Source organism: Pseudophryne corroboree, chromosome 9 (assembly GCF_028390025.1).
Source record: "Pseudophryne corroboree isolate aPseCor3 chromosome 9, aPseCor3.hap2, whole genome shotgun sequence".
Taxonomy (NCBI): Eukaryota; Metazoa; Chordata; class Amphibia; order Anura; family Myobatrachidae; genus Pseudophryne; species Pseudophryne corroboree.
This window is the reverse complement of record NC_086452.1, coordinates 230600837-230625173: the sequence shown is the minus strand read 5'-3', so window position 1 is coordinate 230625173 and position 24337 is coordinate 230600837. Positions and strand designations below refer to the sequence as shown.

The 24337-nt window shown below is 44.9% G+C and overlaps 1 protein-coding gene and 1 pseudogene across 5 annotated transcripts in view; both read right to left on the bottom strand.

The window, feature by feature from the left end:
• Positions 1 to 24337, bottom strand: part of HENMT1 (HEN methyltransferase 1) — a 191594-nt gene that overhangs the window by 76792 nt on the left and 90465 nt on the right. For 4 of the 5 annotated variants that reach the window (XM_063940168.1, XM_063940171.1, XM_063940169.1 and 1 more), the window contains 2 exons: positions 4408 to 4523; positions 2024 to 2136 (listed from right to left, as the gene is read on the bottom strand). In XM_063940168.1, coding sequence (XP_063796238.1) covers positions 2024 to 2136; positions 4408 to 4494 — 200 coding nt within the window. In that variant the 5' untranslated portion in view covers positions 4495 to 4523. The remainder of the gene's footprint in view (positions 1 to 2023; positions 2137 to 4407; positions 4524 to 24337) is intronic. The other variant, XM_063940172.1, reaches the window with a different exon arrangement.
• LOC134963569 (5S ribosomal RNA) lies at positions 15973 to 16091 on the bottom strand (annotated as a pseudogene).

Genomic DNA, 24337 nt, shown 5'->3' with positions numbered 1-24337 from the left:
GGGGGGGTCAGGGACGTGCTCAGGAGGCACTGGCTAGCACCAGAGCCAGATTTACATGCAATATATGAGCCAAGGGGTACATCTGGGCATTATACACAGGTGCAGCAGTATAAACTCCTGGAAATTTGGTGAGTTTTGATCAGAGATATGCGGTAGCCAGGTGAGGCACTGCCTCACCTGCCATAGACTTTTTACTCCAGAGTTTTGGATATAAAAATGATTAGAATAATGCAAGGAAGGTATTTCAAACACATTCTTTGTATTTTTCATATACTTTATACAGTCAAAACTCTGACACAAACATGAGTATGACAGGAAAGGCTCTGCCTCACCTGCCACACCCCACTGCACGTCACTGGGGAAAGGGGGGGGGGGGACACTCTGTGCTGGGAGGGAAGAGGAATATATGCAGGGGGGAGACTCTGTGCTGGGAGGGGAGAGGACTATATGCAGGGAGGCGGGAGACTGTGCTGGGAGGGGGGAGACTCTGTGCTGGGAGGGGAGACGACTATATGCAGGTTGGGGGGAGACCATGGCTATGTACAGGGAGGGGGAAGACCATTGGCTATGTGCAGGGAGTGGTATGGGGGCTACGGCTATGTGCTGGGATGGGAATGGAGACTACGGCTATGTGCTGGGAGGAGGAGGGGGACTACGGCTATGTGCTGGGAGGGGAATGGAGACTACGGCTATGTGCTGGGAGGAGGAGGGGGACTACGGCTATGTGCTGGGAGGGGAATGGAGACTACGGCTATGTGCTGGGAGGAGGAGGGGGACTACGGCTATGTGCTGGGAGCGGCATGGAGACTACGGCTATGTACTGGGAGCAGGATGGAGAATATGGCTACGTACTGGGAGGGGGTGGGGACTACGGCTATGTGCTGGTGACAGGAGGTTATCTACCCATTGGCCAGGATGGCACTCACCAGGCCGAGAAGGGGGCGCTGCCTGGTGGTGCCACCCTTGGCCAGGGAGTGGAATCACTTAGTAGTGGCAGTGCCTGGGCTGGTGGTTCACACAGCAGCCAAGAGCTGGCACCGGTGTTCGGCACCACAATGCACCATAGTGAAGAAACTAAAAATAAACTACTAGAATGCTATTCTTAATATAGCACTACATCACCACTACTAGGTAGTGTGCAGAGATATCTTTTCACTGCCATTAATATTTGATTATACCCCATGACTGCGGGTGGCATCGCCAGGTGATGCCCCTCCTTGGCCGCGCCAGGCACTGCTGATTTCTCCACAGTGTGACAAGGATCACTGTGTGGGCATGATGTGTAAGGGGCACTAGTGTGTGACATAAGGGATACTACTGTGTAATGGAATTTGAATTGGGAGTGCTATTGTGCGGTCATGCCCCTTTCCCACAAGATCATGCCCCTTTTTCGCACATGCACCTTCCCTATTTCAAATATGGGGGGGGGGGGGGGGGGGCGCCAATCCCTTACTTTGCCAGGGGTGCCTGGTCCCCTAGATACGTGCTAAAAAGGTACAGTTGGAGGGTATGTAATACTGATCAAGCCTGCCCTTACTGAATGTGAGAGGAGACACACAGAGAGAGTGACCAGCACACCCCTAGCTGTACAGCCCCAGTGAGGCTGTCAGCTAATTATATTACAGTGAAACACTAGTAAATTCTGTCCTGTAGAGCACCCAGATTGTGTACAATAGCAGCTCTCCCCCTTTTCTACACCCTGAACCAGTTTTCCATCGTGTCTTGAGAGTCAGGAAGAGCTGTGTGTGCTGATTGCTGCTGCAGTAAGCAGAGGAAGGCGCCAAAATGCCTCTGGTCTGCCCCCTCCAATGGCACCAGAGCTACAGCGTTTTTTATACTGGCAATGTCTCCAAACAAGATTAAAAACATTGCACCAGTGCTAGTTTAAGCCATCCTGAGCCAGTTTACATTGGGGGCTCTAGCGGGCGATGGGGTTGTGATGGAAGAAGGGGGGGGGGGGGGGTGTTAGCTAACCGGCATCGGATTTTACTTGTTTGTAATACTGTCAATAAAAAATATTTACATTTTTCTTTTCAGTGTATCCTTATCAATATCCACACCAACAAGCTGCTCAATACAATTCCAAAACTTTAGTCTTTGCAAAAGTGAACATTCACTGCATCCCAAGTCCGCAACCTGAAAAATAGAAGGCATGGCTATTGACCAAATGACCTACACATCTTAGCTGTGAAGGGAGGTAAATTTGTCCATCAAGGTTAACCTGTTAGTGATCTCCTACACTAATATTTTTTTTATACTAATTTTAACTGCAGTGAATATTTAGCTGTTGTCACTTCCTCCTGTTGGGTTTTTTGTTTTGTTTTGTTTTAATTATTATTATTATTATTACTATAGTGCATTATTTACCCACCATACCCACCAAACAAGAGATTCAGTACAAAATCAGCTGGCAATACACTAGCAAGAGGTCAGGGTAGATGGCAAGGACAAATAGGAACAAACTGAGGGTCAGCAAGAAGAAAGTTAAAAAAAGAAAATAACACCAAGTTAAGAAATAGAACTGATAATGGACACTTAATGATCTAAAGCCTGGATTTCTATAGACGTATGGCACCAACTGAGTTATGTTACTTTTGAGCATGAGGACCTATAGGACCCACAATCATGCACAATTCATTAAGGACTAGAAGAAGCAACCAGCGACAGGTGTATATGCCTAAGGTGCCATTCAGATAAGGACCTAACAGTTAAAGGATGCAAAGTTAATAGGATAGCCCCCTATGAAGCTATTACCTGCAGTCAATGACGCTGGATACCTCCCAATGGGGGTTATTCAGGTTTGTTTATCAAACCAAAAAAGCACACTAATGGGCAAAACCATGTGCACTGCAGGTGAGGCAGATGTAACATGTGCAGAGAGAGTTAGATTTGGGTGGGTTATATTGTTTCTTTGCAGGGTAAATACTGTCTGCTTTATTTTTATACTCCAATTTAGATTTCAATTTGAACGCACCCCACCCAAATTTAAGGCTGGGTAACACTTGGAGATATGCAGCCGATATATCGTCCGATCCACTGGATAGGATTATATATAGTTCACATCATCCAGTCTGTATGCACTACATTGTTAACGATGTGTGCTTTCACAGTTAGTTAGCAATGTACAATGGGGGTAATTCCAAGTTGATCGCAGCAGGAAATTTTTTAGCAGTTGGGCAAAACCATGTGCACTGCAGGGGGGGGCAGATATAACATGTGCAGAGAGAGTTAGATTTGGATGGGTTATTTTGTTTCTGTGCAGGGTAAATACTGGCTGCTTTATTTTTACACTGCAATTTAGATTGCAGATTGAACTCACCACACCCAAATCTAACTCTGTCTGCAAATGTTATATCTGCCTCCCCTGCAGTGCACATGGTTTTGCCCAACTGCTAAAAAATTTCCTGCTGCGATCAACTCAGAATTACCCCCAATGGCCCTCATTCCGAGTTGATCGCTCGCTAGCTGCTTTTAGCAGCAGTGCAAATGCTAAGCCGCCACCCTCTGGGAGTGTATCTTAGGTTAGCAGAAGTGCTAACGAAAGGTTAGCAGTTCTGCTATTAAATATTTCCCTGCAGTTTCTGAGTAGCTCCAGACCTACTCCTAGATTGCGATCACTGCAGACTGTTTGGTTCCTGGTTTGACGTCACAAACACGCCCTGCGTTCGGCCAGCCACTCCCCCGTTTCCCCAGCCACTCCTGCGTTTTCGTCTGGCACGCCTGCGTTTTTGAGCACACTCCCGGAAAACGCTCAGTTACCACCCAGAAACACCCACTTCCTGTCAATCACTCACCGATCAGCAGAGCGACTGAAAAGCGTCGCTCGGCCCTGTCTAAAATTGCATAGTTTTGTGTGAAAGTACTTAGCGCGTGCGCCCTCCGGCCCATACACATGCGCAGAAATACTGGTTTTTAGCCTGATCGCAATTCTGCTAAAAACTGCAACGAGCGATCAAATCGGGATGACCACCAATATCCTTAGTTCTTACCTTGAAATCTAAAGATATTGTACAAGACTGCATGCTCTTGGATGTGGCCAGGTGCCGTCACTGACGATATAGTAAACAATATAGTTCAGTGTGTATGAACGATATAGTTTGCAGGGAAATCTTACACGGCGTCACATCTGATGTGCATCGGCAAGTGTGTACCCAACCTAAATCTCTCTGCATGTTACATCTGTCCCACCTGCAGTGCAACATGGTTTTGCCCATTAGTGTGCTCTTTTGGATTGCTAGCTTGACCCTATGTAATTTACATTTTGTTTAAGTATCTGTAAGGTGGACACATTCTTACATGCCTGAAATCTTATTTAAATGTTTAAGGAGGTCTGGAACAGGTAGGAATAAGAGGTAATTGCTTCAAGGGATATATCTAAGACTGTGATGCTAAATGTAAGAAACTGACCTTTTTGGGCTTGTAGGTATCCACGTAAGACTTAACAAAATCGTATCTTTGTTGATACAGTGGTGGTCTAAAGCGTATTGGTTCCATGTGTTCTTGTGGTGACTTCTCTCAAAGTGCTGAAAAGTTAAAAGCATAGTTTGACTTCTCAATGACAATATAAATGTGGTAAAGAATTTGAAGCCATTTTACTGAAGTCATCTTTTTTTTACATTTCATCACTACATAGAAAATAGAATACAATGAATACATTCTGAATGCTTATACATTCTAAGTTTTACTTTACAATGTATCAAGGAACATTAATAAGAGCAGATCAAACCATAATCACTGGCACAGTACTGAGAACAACTGGAGAGTGACAACTTTTAACCACTTGCCTGGCATGGTCGCATCAGATGCGACCATGCCTGCAAGTGCTCTATCTGACCTGGTCGCACAGGATGCGACCAGTCAGATAAACTGTGTTAGCAGTGGCAGGGAAGAGAAACTTCTCTCCACTGCTGCTGTCAGAGGGATCAGAAGGTCCCTCTGCCTCCCCGCACTCTCCCCCACTGATTGCTGTGCTGCCAATCACTGCTGATCGATCAGCACGGCAGGACCCCCCACGCTCCAGCGGCTGCAGACAAAGGCAGCCGCTGGGGAGTGTAAATTAACCCTCCTAAGCCACCCCCAGACCCCCGCTGTATACCTGGAGGCTGTCCCGGCTATCAAAATGAAAGCCACAAAGGTCACGATGTTTCCGATGGTCGCGATGTTCTAATGTTGGGGGGGGGGGGGATGTAAAAAAAATTAAAAATATTTTTTTTAACTAAAATCATTCTGGTTAGGGTTAAATTCATGTTCTTCGCCTAATTCACTCATAAAAAAACCCAGATAATTTCGGAGCGGTTTTTGGCTAAATAAATCGTAAGTTTATTGGTTAAAATATTCCGCTCCAGTGAAAGGAAGACACACTGCAGTGGTTTCTGTGCAGAAGGACTGCAGGATACAGACATGCAACTTTCTTGTACAACAGATTTTAGAAACCAATTAAAACAAAATCAACAGACTTCCGGTTCCTGCATGGAGGAGTAAGCAGCAGCTCGCGTGTGCTCCTCCGACGCCGCTAGCTTACCCGCTCACAGCACCGATACTCTGCCTCCACAGCTCACTGTAGGCTCCGGTCACCCTCCCGCACCCTTTCTCGGCCGCATGGAGAAGTATCTGGGGCCGCCGGCTCCATACAAGATACCGCCACCAGCGCTTCCCCCCAGACAGGAGAAACGCCGTGCTGAACACAACATGGCGACCAGCACTGACTTGAATCCGGAAAAGCCAGCGGCAAAGAAGGCTATTATAAATGCCACTGGGGACCCCCCTCAATCACAGGTGCGTGCTGATTCAGGCAAACCAGCCACTTCTACTACCTATACAGAGATTGTAGCTGCAATACATGAAACCATGGCGCCACTGCTACAAAAAGCAGTCAGTGACATTACACTACAGATACAGCAACTTTCTCATAGGGTGTCTGACACTGAGGTGCGTTTGGGGACCACAATTGATGATGTGACTCTTCTACAGAATGCTGTCTCACACTTAGAAAAAGACAACAAACGTCTTTTGGATAAAATTGACAATATTGAAAACCGTACACAACGATGCAACCTACGGATAGTAGGTTTACCGGAATCGCTTAAAGGTCCAGGGCTTGAAAATTTCTTACGTACTACCCTCCCGAAGCTTTTACATATTGAAGCAGAGTGTACAGATCTAGTAATAGAACGGGTGCATAGAATGGGGGATCAGGCACATGCTGGCTCCAATAGACCACTTGTGGTCATCTTTAAAACTTTTAACTTTCTACATACATCCGCAACATGGAGAGCTTCACATACAATAGATAGTCTTCAGTGGGAAGGTGCCACAATACGAATTTTCCAAGACTATTCTGTCGAACTTTCCCGCCTCCGCAAAGCTTTAGCCCCTATTTGTGCCTCATGATGCAGAAGAAGCGCAAATTCGGTTTGCTATACCCTGCTCAACTTAGAGTGTTCCGAGGTTCCTCCTTTCTGGATTTCACCAATCCTAAAGATGCTGAAGCTTACTTTAAAGAGGAATCTGAGTCTCATTATTAAAATTTATTATGACACTTCTGATATCCCCGAAGATTGAAACATTTGCTGTTATTAAGTGACTCGTGTTTCGTAGCTCAATATAATTCTTGGGATTCGTTCCCCTGTTATTCAAGTTTATACTTTGAGATGATATCCTAATTGTTAGGTACTTTTTCTAGGTTGCTATTAAGTGAGCATGTGTGTATTATTTTACTAAGTTTATAGGGATGCTGGTGGCAGGTGAGCAGCTCCGCCGTTATATAGATAACTGCCGCTTGTTACTACCAGTTATCTCCGCCTCACCTGAAGTCCGCTATTTTACTTTTCTTTTTGATGTCCGCATCACTGATGCTTTCTATGCTGTTTAATTTGTTGTATTTCACCTTCCCCTGACTACTGATTGGTATGTCCTTTGCCTCTTTCCCCATTCCCTCCTTTCCTGGTTTCCCCATCCAGAGATGTTGTTAGGCTACATGACTCTTTAATGCCAGCTGTTGTATTTTCTTTTTTATGTTATGACGAATGTCTTCTATTAAGACAGGCACTCTGAATGTAGGGGGTATTAATACCCCAGCAAAGAGACGCAAAATACTATTATACTTTAACAAAAATTCTATTGATAAAGCATGTTTACAGGAGACGCACCTGGTCTTACAAGAGATGAAAAAATTACAGATGTTGAATTGGTCGGTTTTGGGAGCAGTTTCCCTTAACTCAAAATCTGGTGGCGTAGACATACTAGCGAGGAGAGCCCTATCCATAGAAGTGCTATCGACTGTTGCTAACCCCGAAGCCAGGTATGTTCTCATAGAATGTCAACTGGGCGATAGGAAATATCATATATGCAACGTATATGCGCCTAACACATATAAGAAGTCATTTTTCACTTGCCTTTTAACTACACTTTATAATTGCGATCATTCCTCTTTAATTTTATGTGTGGACCTAAATTTAGTATCTTCTTTATATTTGGATAAATCCCAATATAACAAATCTTCTAGACCTCTACCCAAATTCGGTATTCCCTGGCTAGCGAAAAGACTTAATCTTATAGATATATGGAGGGCACTGAACCCGACCGAGAGTTTACCTGTATTTACCTGTATTTCAATGGCCCATAACACCTGGTCACGGATAGACTATATATTAGCTGCTTCTTTACTTTTTCCGAACATACGCCAGGCAATTATAGAACCAATTTCTATATCAGATCACAGGTTGGTCTGGATAGAAATTGTTTACTCACTGGAAAAACTTAGTCAACCTCTGTGGAGATTTCCTTCCCATCTAGGGAAATCTGAGGGTTTTAAATACAAACTAGTATCGGCATGGGATACTTTTAACGTAATGCTACACATGAATTAGGGAACCCATCTCATTTCTGGCAGACTGCTAAGTCTGTTCTAAGAGGTGAGACATCTCTTACTGTTCTCATATTAAAAAATGACATAACACCTTATAAATAGAAAGACAACAAAAATTGTCTTTAGCTTATCAAACATTCAAACGAAGTCCTACCGCACAAAATAGAAGTACTTATCTAATGGCCAAACTAGTTTTAACGATCTTTTGCAGTCATCGGCTGAGAAATATTACTTTAATGACAGTTATAAGTTTCACCGCTTTGGAAACAAAACTTCTCACCACATTATTGATAGGTGCCAGGAAACCAATGACTATTCATCCTTTGAAAACTACGGATGTCTCTCTTTCCTCTTCAAATACACAAATCTCCGATATTATGCGTGACTTTTACATAACATTATATTCTCCCCCTTCCAGTTCCTTCCCTGATGCCTCTTCGAATATTTCACAGCATCAAAATCCTTATTCACCGCAATTCTGGGACAGTTTATCACTGCCTCAAGTCCCCACAACCCATATTCCCTCTTTAATTTTTCCCATCACAGTAGATGTGTATGCAGGCGGGAACTGGAAGATGTGTATGCAGGCGGATGGGCTGGCTGGGTGGGGAGATGCGGCGGCTGTGACCTATGATATCACATCGTTTTCAAGGCATAGGTCATGGAGGGAGCACGACTGATCCTCTAAGTAGAGCCCGGGCCAACAGTTCACTCTGAAGGTGCAGGAAGCTGCTCTGGCTCCGCGGCACACCTTGCATCTGGTTGGCACACTGGTTGAAAAAGCCTGCTCTACGGACTAGAAGAAAAGGATTTACCGATAGGTATTAAAATCCTATTTTCTCTTACATCCTAGAGGTTGCTGGGGACTCCAAAAGGACCATGGGGTCTATACTAAAGCTCCAGACCGGGCGGGAGAGTGCAGACGACTCTGCAGCACCGATTGAGCAAACACAAGGTCCTCCTCAGCCAGGGTATCAAACTTGTAGAACTTAGCAAAAGAGTTTGAACCCGACCACGTAGCTGCTCGGCAAAGTTGAAGTGCCGAGACTCCTCGGGCAGCCGCCCAAGATGAGCCCACCTTCCTGGTAGAATGGGCCTTCACTGACTTCGGCAACGGCAATCCAGCCGTAGAATGAGCAGGCCGAATCGTATTACAGATCCAGCGTGCAATAGTCTGCTTGGAAGCAGGAGCCCCAATTTTGTTGGGAGCATATAGGATAAACAGAGCCTCTGATTTCCTAATTTAAGCCGTTCTGGCGACATAAATTTTTAAAGCTCTAACTACATCGAGAGATTTTGACACAGCCAAGGCATCCGTAGCCACAGGCACCACAATAGGTTGGTTTATGTGAAACGAAGAAACCACCTTCGGCAGAAATTGTTGACGAGTTCTCAATTCCGCTCTATCCACATGGAAAATCAAATAGGGGCTCTTGTGAGACAAAGCCGCCAATTCCGACACCCGTCTTGCGGACGCCAAGGCCAAAAGCATGACCACTTTCCAAGTGAGAAATTTCAACTCAACCTTTCGCAAAGGTTCAAACCAGTGAGACATAAGAAATTGCAACACCACGTCCAGATCCCGCGGTGCCACGGGTGGCACAAATGGAGGATGGATGTGCAGCACTCCCTTCACAAAAGTCTGAACCTCTGGAAGGGCGGCCAATTCTTTTTGAAAGAAAATAGATAAAGCCGAAATCTGCACTTTTATGGAACCTAATTTCAGGCATGCATCCACGCCTGCCTGCAAAAAATTGAGGAAACGACCCAGCTGAAACTCCTCCGTAGGAGCCTTCTTGGCTTCACACCAAGAGACATACTTTCTCCAAATACAGTGATAATGCTTCGCCGTGACCTCCTTTCTAGCCTTAAGGAGAGTGGGGATGACTTCCCTGGGAATACCTTTTCGAGCTAGGATTTGGCGTTCAACCTCCACGCCGTCAAACGCAACCGCGGTAAGTCCTGGAAGATGCACGGCCCCTGCAGTAACAGATCCTCTCTGAGAGGAAGAGGCCAGGGATCTTCTATGAGCAATTCCTGAAGATCCGGATACCAGGCCCTCCGTGGCCAATCTGGAACAACGAGTACCGCCTGAACCCTTGTTCTTCTTATGATCCTCAACTCTTTTGGAATGAGTGGAAGTGGAGGTAACACATATACCGACTGAAACACCCATGGAGTTACAGTACCAGGGCGTTCACTGCACTGGCTTGAGGGTCCCTCGACCTGGAACAATATCTCTGAAGCTTCTTGTTGAGGTGAGACGCCATCATGTCTATTTGAGGAACTCCCCAACGACTTGTCACTTCTGCAAAAACCTCTTGATGAAGACCCCACTCTCCTGGATGGAGATCGTGTCTGCTGAGGAAGTCTGCTTCCCAGTTGTCCACGCCCGGAAGGAAGACCGCTGACAGAGCGCTTACATGCTTTTCCGCACAGCGGAGAACTTTTGTGGCCTCCGCCATCGCCGCTCTGCTCTTTGTTCCGCCCTGGCGGTTTATGTACGGCACCCCTGTTATGTTGTCCGACTGAATCAGGACAGTTAGTCCTCGAAGAAAGTGTTCCGCTTGCAGAAGGCCGTTGTAGATGGCTCTTAATTCCAGAACGTTTATGTGCAGACAAGCTTCCTGGCTTGACCATTTTCCCTGGAAATTTTTTTCCTTGTGTGACTGCTCCCCAGCCTCGGAGACTTGCATCCGTGGTCACCAGGACCCAATCCTGGATCCCGAACCTGCGTCCCTCTAGGAGGTGAGAACTTTGAAGCCACCACAGGAGAGATATTCTGGTCCTGGAAGATAGACTTATTTTCCGGTGCATGTGCAGGTTAGACCCGGACCACTTGTCCAACAGGTTCCACTGAAATACCCGGGCATGAAACCTGCCTAACGGAATAGCTTTGTAAGCTGCAACCATCTTCCCCAGCACCCGAGTGCATTGATGAATCGATACTCTTGCCGGTTTCAGAATCCCCTTGACCATGGTCCGGATTTCCAGAGCTTTTTCCACTGAGAGAAACACTCTCTGCAGTTCCGTGTCCAGGATCATGCCCAAGAAAGACAGCCGAGTTGTCGGAATCAACTGTGACTTTGGCAAATTTAGAATCCAACCATATTGTTTCAGAACTTTCAGGGAGAGTGCCACGTTTCTGAGCAACTGCTCCTTTGATCTCGCCTTTATCATGAGATCATCCAAGTACGGGGTAATTGTGACACCCTGCTTGCGTAGGAGTACCATCATTTCCGCCATTACTTTGGTGAAGACCCTCGGGGCCGTGGAAAGACCAAACGGCAACGTCTGAAATTGGTAATGACAATCCTGAACCGCAAACCTCAGGAAAGCTTGATGTGGAGGATATATTGGGACATGTAAGTAGGCATCTTTTATGTCGACTGACGCCATAAAATCCCCCCCTTCCAGACTGGAGATCACTGCTTGAAGAGATTCCATCTTGAACTTGAAAGTTTTCAAATACAGATTGAGGGATTTTAGGTTCAGGATCGGTCTGACTGAGCCATCCGGCTTTGGTACGACAAAGAGGCTCGAATAAAACCCTTCTCCCCATTGAGACGGGGGTACCGTGACAATGACACGCTGTTGACACAGTTTTTGTATCGCAGCACTCACTACTTCCCTTTCTGGGATAGAAACTGGCAAGGCTGATTTGAAAAATCGGTGGGGGGGCACCTCCTGAAACTCCAGTTTGTACCCTTGGAACACTATGTCTAACACCCAAGGATCCAGGCCCGAGTGAAACCAGACCTGACTGAAGAGTCGGAGACGCGCCCCCACCAGTACGGACTCCCGTAGAGGAGCCCCAGCATCATGCGGTGGACTTGGCAGAAGCCGGGGAGGACTTCTGGTCCTGGGAGCCTGGCACAGCAGGCAACCTTTTTCCCCTTCCTCTACCTTTAGAGGCAAGGAAGGACAACCCTCTTCCTTTTTTGTATTTATTAGGCCAAAAGGACTGCATCTGATAATGGGGCGTCTTTTTCTGTTGTGCAGGAACATAAGGAAGAAAGGATGACTTACCCGCTGTAGCCGTAGACACTAGGTCAGCGAGGCAGTCACCAAACAAGACACTACCTTTATATGGGAGAGCTTCCATAGCTTTCTTAGAGTCGGCATCAGCATTCCATTGATGAATCCACAGCGCTCTTCTGGCCAAGACTGCCATGGCATTGGCCCTTGATCCCAAGAGGCCAATATCCCTCGTCACATCCTTTAGGTAAGCTGCAGCGTCCCTGATATAACCTAGAGTCAAAAGAATGTTATCCCTATCCAGGGTATCCATATCAGATGCCAAATTATCTGCCCACTTACCAATAGCACTACTTACGCATGCCGACGCCACGGCAGGTCTGAGCAGTGCACCCGTAGTGACATAAATGGATTTTAAGGTTGTTTCCTGCTTACAATCCGCAGGGTCCTTAAGGGCAGCAGTGTCAGGAGACGGAAGCGCCACCTTCTTGGACAGTCGTGATAGAGCCTTGTCCACATTGGGAGATGACTCCCACTTTTCCCTGTCGTCAGAGAGGAAAGCATATGCCATTAGAATTCTCTTGGGAATCTGCCATCTTTTGTCAGGAGATTCCCAAGCTTTTTCACAAAGAGCGTTCAGCTCATGAGAGGGGGGAAACGTCACCTCAGGCTTTTTCCCCTTATACAAACAAACCCTTGTATCTGGAACAGTAGGTACTTCAGAAATACGTAAAACATCTTTAATTGCCACAATCATGTACTGAATACTCTTAACCAATTTTGGATCTAAACTGGCCTCACTATAGTCGACACTGGAATCAGAGTCCGTGTCGGTATCAGTATCCACCATCTGGGTAAATGAACGCTTTTGTGACCCTGAGGGGGCCTGTACCTGAGACAAGGCGTCCTCCATGGATTTTCTCCACGTTTGTGTCTGAGAATCAGATTTATCCAGTCTTTTAGTCAATAACGCCACATTTGCATTCAATGTACTCAACATATCCACCCAATCAGCAGTCGGCGTGCCAACAGGGTCACTCCCAGCTCCTTATTTGCGCCCACTGCAATTTCCTCCAGGGAGGAGCACTCAGCCTCAGACATGTCGACACACACGTACCGACACGCACAAAGACACTGGCTATAGGGTACAGACCCACGGGAAAACCTTATTAGAGAAACACAGAGGGAGTTTACCAGCTCACACCCCAGCGCCTATTCCAGTATTGAGAGCAAATACACACTGCCTCAGATGTCTGCGCTGTTAATATTAAAGGGTTAATAGCACCAAATTACTGTGCCCCCCGCCCCCCCGTTTTGCTCCCTGTTACTTGTGCAGGAGAGTGGAGGTCCGGGCCAGCGTCTCTGCAGCCTGTGAAGAGAAAATGTCGCTGGTAAGCTGTGAGGACTAAGCCACGCCCCCTCGCCGGCGCGCTGTAGTCCCGCTCAAAATTTAAATATTTATACTGGTGGGGGCTATATTTAGTGCCTAGGCACTTTTAATATTTATATTTTGGCCAGTGTTGTACTCCAGTAATCATGCTGCCCAGGGCGCCACCCCTAGTGTTCACTCTAGGCTGTTTTAGCAGGCAAAACCCGCCCTGCCCCTTTTGCAGCGCCCTGCTAGAACAGCCGCCCGCTCCCTGTCCTCCCGGCGTTTATAGATGCCGTGCGCATGCGCGCGGCATCCATTCACGCATTGGGAGAGGGCTGGGGGAAGCCCAGCACCGACGGAGGTGCTGGGTACGCCCCCAACAGTGACGTCGCCGGCCACAGACGCTCTTTATAGTAGCGTCTGTGGGCCGCACCGCCCCCTAAAATGACGAAGGCGTGGCCACGCCCCCTAATTTGCGTGGCCGCCCCCCCATTTCGGCCGCGCGCGCGCACATGTGCCCCCGGAGTCCGGCGCCCTGCCCCTTTTCACTCCTAGAGTGAACACTACACCCCTGCGCCCTGCACCATGCAAGTGCCATCTGAAGTGTGTGTGGGAGCATGGCGCGCTGCGCGGTACCTCATTACTGAAGTCTTCTGCCATCACTGAAGTCTTCTGATCTTCTTTATACTCAGCCGGCTTCTTTCTTCAAGCTTCTGTGAGGGGGTTGACGACGCGGCTCCGGGAACAAGCAGCTAGGCGCACCAAGTGATCGAACCCTCTGGAGCTAATGGTGTCCAGTAGCCTAAGAAGCAGAGCCTTTGAACTCAGAAGATGCAGGCCTGCTTCTCTACCCTCACTCCCACGAAGCAGGGAGCCTGTAGCCAACAGGTCTCCCTGAAAATAAAAAACCTAACAAAGTCTTTTCAGAGAAACTCAGGAGAGCTCCCATAGTGTGTGTCCAGTCTCTCTGGGCACAGAATCTAACTGAGGTCTGGAGGAGGGGCATAGAGGGAGGAGCCAGTTCACACCCATTCAAAGTCTTATAGTGTGCCCATGTCTCCTGCGGATCCCGTCTATACCCCATGGTCCTTTTGGAGTCCCCAGCATCCTCTAGGACGTTAGAGGAAAAAAAAAAAAAAATATATATATATATATATATATATAAAGTGAGATAAGCTAAAGAGTTCTTAACTCGGTATGCAGGATGCCACAGAGGGGGAGTCCAACGCGTTTTGTCTTTAGACTTCTTCAAGGGATAGTGGCAAGTCAGGACATAGCATCTATAAATACCCATCATAATTAGGTAGTAAATTATGACCTCATTTCCTGTTTAGGGTGGGCTAACGATATAAAAATCTTAGTTCCATATAACAGTCATATTGTCTATGTCTAAGGTATTAATATATCAAATTGCTAACATAGTGAAACTATTTACTTCATGTAATATATTCTAGTATCCGTGTTTATATTGTAATTACGGCGCTTCTGCCACATTTCCGGTAGCAATAGTTCTTTACTGCGCATGTGTGCGAGCATTCAACCTCTTTCCCAGTCTTATTTGCGGCTTCAGATGGCGCTTCCGCCACACTTCCGGTATCGGCAAGTATCTTGTGCGCATGAGCGCCATCTTGTGACCTTCTTCTTAACGACAGCCCCAGCCGTGATGACTTTCTCCTTGTATCACTCGTTTTCAGTCCTAGTAGTTTTATGCTGAGGGCGGAAGTTCGGCGGTGACCCGCATCCATGAACCGAATCACATGATTCATACTGTGTGCTTTTTGAGGGATTGTCATGGTGATCGTGCTGTTAAGCATCTGCGATAGTTTTCCCCCCAGATTGTATAGAAATAAAAATAAAACACAGGTTTAAGTACAGCAAAAAGGCAATGGATATTCATGAAGCAACTTATATCTTTATAGATATTTTAAACAAGTTAATCTATTATTACATAATTATATAGGATTTTAGCCGTAAGGTATGTGTTTAGTCTCCAGGTAAAGCCCTTTAAGTGCTTAGGTGGTCTAAAATAGATTGTGATGCATTCATTTAATTTCCTTATTAAAGTATATAGTGCATATAAACAGTGTGTTCTAGTGAATTCTATTATATTTACCATAATGCTTAAATTTTATTATTTTTTATATAGAAATTACTGTGCTCATTTTTATGTAAAGCAGAATATATTTACTAGTACAGGTTGAGTATCCCTTATCCAAACTGCTTGGGACCAGAGGTATTTTGGATATCGGATTATTCCGTATTTTGGAATAATTGCATACCATAATGAGATATCATGGTGATGGGACCTTAATCTAATCACAGAATGCATTTATGTTATATATACACCTTATACACACAGTCTGAAGGTAATTTTAGCCAATATTTTTTATAACTTTGTGCATTAAACAAAGTGTGTCTACATTCACACAATTCATTTATGTTTCATATACACCTTATACACACAGCCTAAAGGTCATTTAATACAATATTTTTAATAACTTTGTGTATTAAACAAAGTTTGTGTACATTGAGCCATCAAAAAACAAAGGTTTCACTATCTCACTCTCACTCAAAAAAGTCCGTATTTCGGAATATTCCGTATTTCGGAATATTTGGATATGGGATACTCAACCTGTATATCTAAACTTTAAAGATAATAAGGTTTAGTAGTGATCTATAGTGAATTATAATTAGTGCTTTATTGACCGTGTCTTACCTTAAAATACTAATCATAAGGCTCATAGTCACTCAATTTTCTATACAGTACCTGATCTTCCCAGGGAGTCACCCCTCCTAGTACTGCTCAGGCCCAACACTGCTTAGCTTCCAAGATCGACCGAATTTGGGCATTCCCAGTGTGGTTTGACTGTATTTACTTAACGTGCAACAAATAAGGCCATACTACATTTTTCAAATGAGTTTTAATTTTTAATTTTTACAGTGAGTGCTATACATTTCTACAAATATAGTGACATGAAAAAGAAGATTAAGGGATGATGGTTGGAACGACACCTTTACAAAAAATAAGCGATCTCATAGTTTTCATTGAGACCCTTAGGGTGCATGGATCCCAAATGAAAGATCTAGAACATCTCTCGCTTCGATAATTTCTTTGCCAGGTCTCCTCCTCTTTCTCCCAATTTGACTAATTCTATGGCCTCCGGATTTGACTTGTGTACTGCAGTGAAATGTCTTGAGATAGTGTGGATGTCCCCTTTATTTTTAATATTACGGATATGTTCTTGAATTTTTGTATATTAATAAACTACATTGTTACTTTTTACCCCTGATTATAAATATCCTCTTAGGTATTGTTTTAATTTAGATTGGTTCTTAAAAGAGACACCATTGGTCATTTGAACCCTTATTCTTGGATTTACACATTGTTTGCTGCAGTAACTCACCATTACTGCTCATTTAAGGGACAGCTGACGCCCATAAAATACCGGGAGTGTCGTATTTGAGTGGATATTGGAGTAACAATTTTCTCAAGTGGCGCTGCACTTCTTTTGTTGTTTTATATATATATATATATATATATATATATATACACATACATACATGCATACACACACACACACACACACACACACAGTATATTTATATATATATATATATATACACGGCTCATCGCTCTCTGACTATTATCGATCAAAATTGATCCCACGTGGTTTTAGAATAAGAAATATGCCCACGATTGGTCGGAATAGTGCGGAGTTCTGTTGACAATGGATTGCAATATTAAATAAATGCAGTTACGATCTAATGCTCTTGGTGATCCAAGAGGCCGGGAAAGAATTAGAAATAGCAAAGAATAAAATTACAGAGTTTAGGGTTGATCACAAACTGATCTTGGAGGATAAGAAACATAAAGCGTTTGGAGAATCAATGCGAAATATATCGACAGGAATTGATCAAATTCAAGAAAAATAAGTTGAATATCGTTCAAACTGACTATGAAGACCAGAGGGTGTACCGCTGGCTTTCGGGAACAACGGCCAGAAATAGTCGATTTCAGAACCGCTCACAAACATCTTGGCGGGATAAGAAACAACGGAGAGACTACTCCAATAGTGACAGTGACTTTAATGTCAATGACTCAGACGACCCACAGTCCGCCCAGAATACACCTGTGAGTAGGTTTACTCATTCAAAAAACAACGAGGGGGGGGCAGTCAAAAAGACTATACAAAACCACCCATAGACAAGTCCAAAAATAAGAACTAGTCTTTAAGCTGTCATCTTATACTTTGAACGACGTTGAGACTTCGGTACTCAATAAAGGACTGTTATATATTCCAAGCAACCCACATAATGATTTACACTGGAAGATTGATTTATATAAATTCAATCGTACTTTACGTATAAAAGAATTCTTCCAGCATAAACCGCCAGGTAAATGTGACATCTTTGACGGTTTTTATAAGAAGTATCCATCCTCCCAATTTGACCCACCTTCAAACAATCCCTCTTTAAAGACCTTTTCCCACCTATTGGATGAATCGGTGGGCAAATTTGATGCAGCACCAAAAAAGTGCTTTCACAATTTGACACAACAACAGAAACAAGCGGTCCAGAGTTTGGCATCTAACCCGGAAATTGTTATACGCCCCGCAGACAAAGGCGGGGCTATTGTAATTTTGGACACTAAGAAATATATATCGGACATTGAACATCAACTTGCCGACTGTCATACCTATAGGAGACTTCCTCAAGACCCTACTGGGACATTCAAACAGGAACTTGATAAAATCCTATTGACGGCACTAAGGGATGGTTTGATTAATAACAAATGTTTAGGTGCTCTATCACAAACATGTCCAAGAGTTCCGGTATTATATACTATCCCCAAGGTGCACAAGGATGCTAGGAACCCTCCGGGCAGACCCATTATTTCTGCCCGGGGTTCATTGTTGCAACCAATATAACAATTTTTTTTATTTTTTGTTACAACCATCAGTAATGAAACAAGAAACCTTTCTAAAAGATACCACACAGTTTTTGTTGAAATTATAGGGAATGGGCAACATCCCTGATGGAGCGTTCCTGTGCACCTTGGATGTTAAAAATTGATATACCATTATACCACATTTAATGGGACTAGAATGTATGAGAAGTTTCTTGTACTCTAACCAATTCCGTGATTTTTACATCCCTTTATTTTTGAAACTACTGGAGTTTGTACTAACTCAAAACTTTTTTCTTCACAATGGCAAATTCTTTTTACAGTGTACCGGCTGTGCGATGGGGACGAATGTGGCACCATCGTACGCTAATATTTTTATGTTCGAGCAAGAACGTAATTTTTTCTTTTCAGATCAAAAAATTCATCAAAAGATTTTGATGTACACAAGGTAAATAGATGACCTCTTTTTGATCTGGACTGGATCTGAAAATGAATTATTGCAAGTTATTACTCAGATTAATGAGTTAGATCACCCAGTAAAATTCACATTTCAATACAGTCAGGAAGTAATCAATTACCTTGATGTGACAGTCAAAATTAGTGATGGCGTCATCACCACTGAGGTTTATCACAAAAATGCTGATCGCAATACTTTATTGCACTACAGTAGCTGTCATCCACCCCCTTTGAAAAGAGCTCTTCCTAAAACACAAATGCTCAGGGCCGCTAGAATTTCGAGTAGCATTGATACATTGGAACCAGCTTTAGAATTTGTCCAGGAGAAATTTGCCCAAAGGGGTTATCTCAATTCACTTCTAGAAGAATCTAAACAACAGGTTTTAAAAACTTCTAGAAGGGACCTCTTGAGACCTCTAGCTCAAAGTCAGATAAAATTCCGTTGATTTCTGAATATACGCTGGACAGTCAGATATTGCCACGGCCAACAAAGGCACTTTGGCTGATAGTGTCTGGGGACAGCGAGTTACCAATATTTAAAAATAAACAGATTATGCCATGCTACAAAAGAGGCAGAAACCTTAGGGACCTTTTGGTCAAAACTAATATTGCGTATACTCCTAAACCAAGTAATTCATCTTTTTTTACACAAAAAAAGAAACCGGGATGTTACAAATGCATCTCCTGTACCACATGTAATTACCTAGAACCAGGACCATATTTTAAACATCCCCGCACTGGCCATAAATATAAAATCAACTATGCGTTAACATGTACATCTCAGTACGTAATATATCTGATTATGTGCCCATGTGGGCTGTATTACGTAGGGCAAACTACGCGCACCTTTAGAGAAAGAATGGCCCTGCACCGGTCAGCCATTAAGGCGGCACTAGAAGATAAAGAATGTGATCAACCGGTAGCACGCCATTTTAAAAAAGCTCACCACCCACTGACAACCTTGAAATACAAGATCATAGATCATGTCTCCCTCGACAGCCGAGGGGGGGACCGTAAAAAGCGCCTGAGTCAGTGTGAATCCAAATGGATTCACATTTTGGATACAATATCACCTAGGGGCCTTAATGAAAAGATCTCCTGGAGTATATTCCTGTAGGTAGCCCTTGAGACATATTTATATAGTCTTCATTTTTCTAGTACCTTGGACCATTCTTGGTTTATATTGATAATTAATTGCTATCTAGCTTTGGTCCCCTTCTATATGTGAAATAGATAAACTAGTTCTGGGGACGATAATTTAATAATTTAATAATTTTGTGACTTCCTGTTTTCAAGGCCTAAGGGATCCTCTTGTTAAGTATATTTTGTTATACTGTATATTGTTTTCCGTTATTTTTTTCGGTATACTTTATGCTATACAGTGAGATCTCTTTAATTATTGATATAACTATTGTTACATTTATAAACCTCTGGCCCCCACATGGCTTTTATATTTATGTATGTTTGTGCATTTTCACGTTTTAATTTTATCACTGGTGCACGTCTTTTTATGCACGTATATTCAATATTTGATGTGTATGTTTTTCACTCTTTAGATATGCACATTGTACATTTTTGTGCTGCCCACAAGGTGGCGCACACCAACCCCTGGGAAGCTGGAGGAGAGCCATGGATGGATGCGAGGCGGTTGCTATGGACGCCTAGTTACCAGCCGACCGGGCGCCAGGCTGACGTCACTTCCGGATGTGCCTCACCCCGGCTGAGCGGGCGGGAGCGGCGGACGCCGGCACCTATGGACAGTCACATCTTATAAAGGAATGTTTTAGGATAACATGTTTCAATGCTTCACCTGTACTGACTTTCACCTTTGCAAACGTCCTGGCGAAAAGGCCTGTGTGCCTTGAAACGTTGACGATGATGATGGAAATATATCACTAAAGTTTTCACTTCTTTATGCAAGTATTGGAGTGCCGCCCTTTATTCTTATGTATAAGAATTTAGCAGCTATTTATTACTTTGGGAAGGCACCAGCTATATTAATTAGTCATCCGGAGTGCCAAGCCACTGTATATATATATATATATATATATATATTATATCAATCATATACACATACTGCGATGTTTGGCACTCACTGGTACCTCCTCAGGAAACAATTTACCGGGTGCCTTCCATATACATAATGCATAAACTCCAGACAATTGGTGGCACTCACAGATGATAGTAAACGGAAGAAGCAGTAGAGTCTTCCGTTTATTATCATCCGTGAATGCAGCCAAGGCACCAAAATGTTAGCATCAGATTCTTTTAATTCCTGTAAATTGCGAGGTGGGGCCTCCATGGCTTAGACGTGTTTTTCCAGCACATCCCACAGATGCTCAATCAGATTAAGATTTGGAAAAAGGAGATTTATGGTAGATTTACCATTGTTAAATCTCTTTCTGCGAGGTACACTGGATTCCACAGGGAATAACACTGGGGTGTAGGGTTGGATCTTGAACTGAGGCACCAACAGGCTAAAAGCTTTGACTGTTCCCAGGATGCACTGCACCGCCTCCTCTATATAACCCCTCCTCCGTGCACAGGAGCTCAGTTTTGTTAACCAGCCCAATGCAGTAGCAGGTAAAGAGATGGTAGATGTTAGTCACATAGAACCACGTTCTCACAACAGGAGAAGGGACCAGCGGCTAATGCCATACAAACCCAAAGAAGCTAAATGCGTCAGGGTGGGCGCCCTGTGGAATCCAGTGTACCTCGCAGAAAGAGATTTAACAATGTTAAGTCTACCATAAATCTCCTTTTCTGCAGCGGGATACACTGGTATTCCACAGGGAATAACATCGGGGATGGCTTAAAGCAGTTCCTCACTGTAGCAGGCACAAGAACTCGGTATCCTGGGAGGCGGAAGTATCAAAGGCATAGAACCTGATGAATGTGTTCACTGAGGACCATGTAGCCGCCTTGCACAATTGTTCTGCGGACGCGCCACGGTGGGCCACCCAAAAAGGTCCAACAGACTGAGTAGAATGGGCCTTGATAGCAGCAGGAGCTGGGAGACCAGCCTGCGTATAAGCTTGTGCAATCACCATTCTAATCCATCTGGCCAAAGTTTCTTGTTCGCAGGCCAGCCACGTTTGAGAAAAACAAATAGTAAGAAGAGGGACTCAGACCTCCGAATGGAGGCAGTCTTCGCCACATATATACAGAGAGCCCGTATCACATCCAAAGACCTTTCTTTGGAAGACAAACCAGGCAAGATAAAGGCCTTAACCACAATCTCTTGGTTAAGGTGGAAAAATGACACCACCTTAGGCAGGTAACCAGGGCGAGTACGGAGAACTGCCCGGTCACGATGAAATATCAGGAAGGACAGCCAACAGGACAAAGCGCCTAAGTCCGACACTCTTCTAGCAGAGGCAATAGCCAACAGGAACAGGACCTTAATAGTAAGCCATTTCAGTTCCACAGAATCAAGAGGCTCAAAGGGAGACCCTTGCAGGGCATTAAGGACAACAGACAGATCCCATGGAGCTACAGGAGGGACATAGGGAGGTTGTATCTGCAAAACACCCTGAATGAATGTATGAACGTCAGGAATAGACGCAATTTTCCTCTGAAACCACACGACAAGGCAGAAATATGAACCTTGAGGGAGGCCAGACGAAGGCCTAAGTCCAGGCATGTTGCAGAAAGGCCAGAAGCCATTGTCACGGCTGAGGTTATTTGTGAACCCGGACTAGTACTGGACACTGGGTTTTGTCTTGAGCGCAGTGGACAGACTTGGGCTGGCTTAGTGAATGATCCGCTGATCCAGACGTGGCGGGCAGGCAGTATACTTTATGGGAAAGATGACTATCTATGGGTACTGGAACACTGGTGGTGGAAGCCACCAGTGCAATGGGTAGCTGGGTTGTCACCTAATGGAGAGTCACGTGAGAACTGGTGAGTTGACGGAATGCTGGGAGGATCAGCAATGCAGGAAAGTCACAGATCACTGGCTGGAACCAGTGTGATAGCTGTCGACGAGGCTGCGGACAACAGCATTACTTGAAGACGAAGCTGAGAATGTTGGCAGTACCTGTAGATTAAGCTGAGGATGTCAGCAATAACTGTAAATGAAGCAGAGGATGTCGGCAATGCTTGTAGACAAACCTAGGACATCGGCAATGCTTGCAGCAGAAGCTGAAGACATCCGCAATACTTGTAACCGAAGCCGAGGACGTCGGCAATGGTTGTAGCAGAAGTTGAGTACATCGGCAATGCTTGTAGCAGAAGCTGAGGACGTCAGCAATACTTGTAACCGAAGCTGAGGACGTCAGCAATACTTGTAGACGGAGCCGAGGACGTCGGCAATGCTTGTAGCAGAAGCTGAGGACATCAGCCAATACTTGTAACCAAAGCTGAGGATGCCAGCAACACAGATTTCCAGATGCTGGGCAGGTGAGGTAGCGCAATGGGGATTCCTTATGCTGTGCAGTGTCCGCACTGCTGGTTTCCCAGTAGCTGTGATGCGGTGGTTCTGCCCAATGGATACTGCAATGTTGTAGACAGTAGTGGCAGGTTTTCCGGAAACTATGGTGCGCTACCTTGCGCAGCGGAGAACTGGAAGCTGGCAAGAACCAGCAAAGTCTCTAAGGCCGCTAGGGATATAGGACTGTCCCTCTGGATTACTGGAGGACTTCTAGTGAGTCTGGAGATGCCAGGATGTAGTGGCAGCGATGGTCCTTTAAATCATCCAGGGAGTCAGGCAGTGCGGTGGATGGTAACTTGCACAGAGTCTATTACCAGCAAGAGATTCTGGAGCTCACTCCAGGCTGAGAGACACCAAAGCACTGATAGCTTGCTAGTGCTTGAGACCAGGAACTTATACCCAGTGCTTACAGCTGTGCGGATGAGCGGAAGTGAATACGGATTGGACCCTGGAAGGTCAGCTGACCAGGAACTTTCATGGCGACGTCCATAGCTGGTTTTGGAGGGAACTCCGGCGTGGTATGTGCATAGACAGGCAATAATGGCCACAGGTCCTGAGAGCACAGGAAGGTATATCTGGTAACCACTGGACTTGTGGATGCTGAAATGGAAGTATAGGACAGAATGAGAATCCTCAATGATTGCTATGCAGGCACACCATGCAGAGACTTGCCGAGTTCTGAATTCACACAGAAGGTTAATCAATACAGATGCACTCGTTAGCAGAGAGTGAGCTCAGCACACAGAGAACTTACACTACTGGTGAGCTGTTTATCCCAGCCAGCAAAAACATGCAGGTTACAGGACAAATGGCAGACGTAAGTCACCAAATGATATGATTTTAGTCAGGATTGTGACAGCCATGAGGTTCTGAACTTATATACATCGAAGTTCTTAGCAGCACACCAGGTAAGAGTTCCAGACCCTGTAGTAAATCCGAGCCGAAGCCCATTTACGGGCCGTCAGCATAGCTTGGATGACCACCTCAGAGAATCCTTGGGGCCTTAGGAGTGACGCTTCAAGAGCCACGCCATCTAAGCCAGTCTGGCCAGGTTTGGGTAGACACAAGGGCCCTGAATGAGGAGGTCTGGGCATTGAGGAAGTAGTAGAAGACGTTGCATCAACAGACCCTGCAGGTCTGAGAACCAATGCCGTCTGGGCCACGCTGGAGCGACTAGAAGTAGTATTCCTCCTTTTTGCTTGAACTTCTGCAGAAATCTGGGCAGGAGTGACACTGGAGGGAACATGTATGGCAGTCAAAATTTCCATGGAATTGCCAGTGCATCCACGAATGCTGCCTGAGGATCCCTTGTCTGTGATCCGAAGA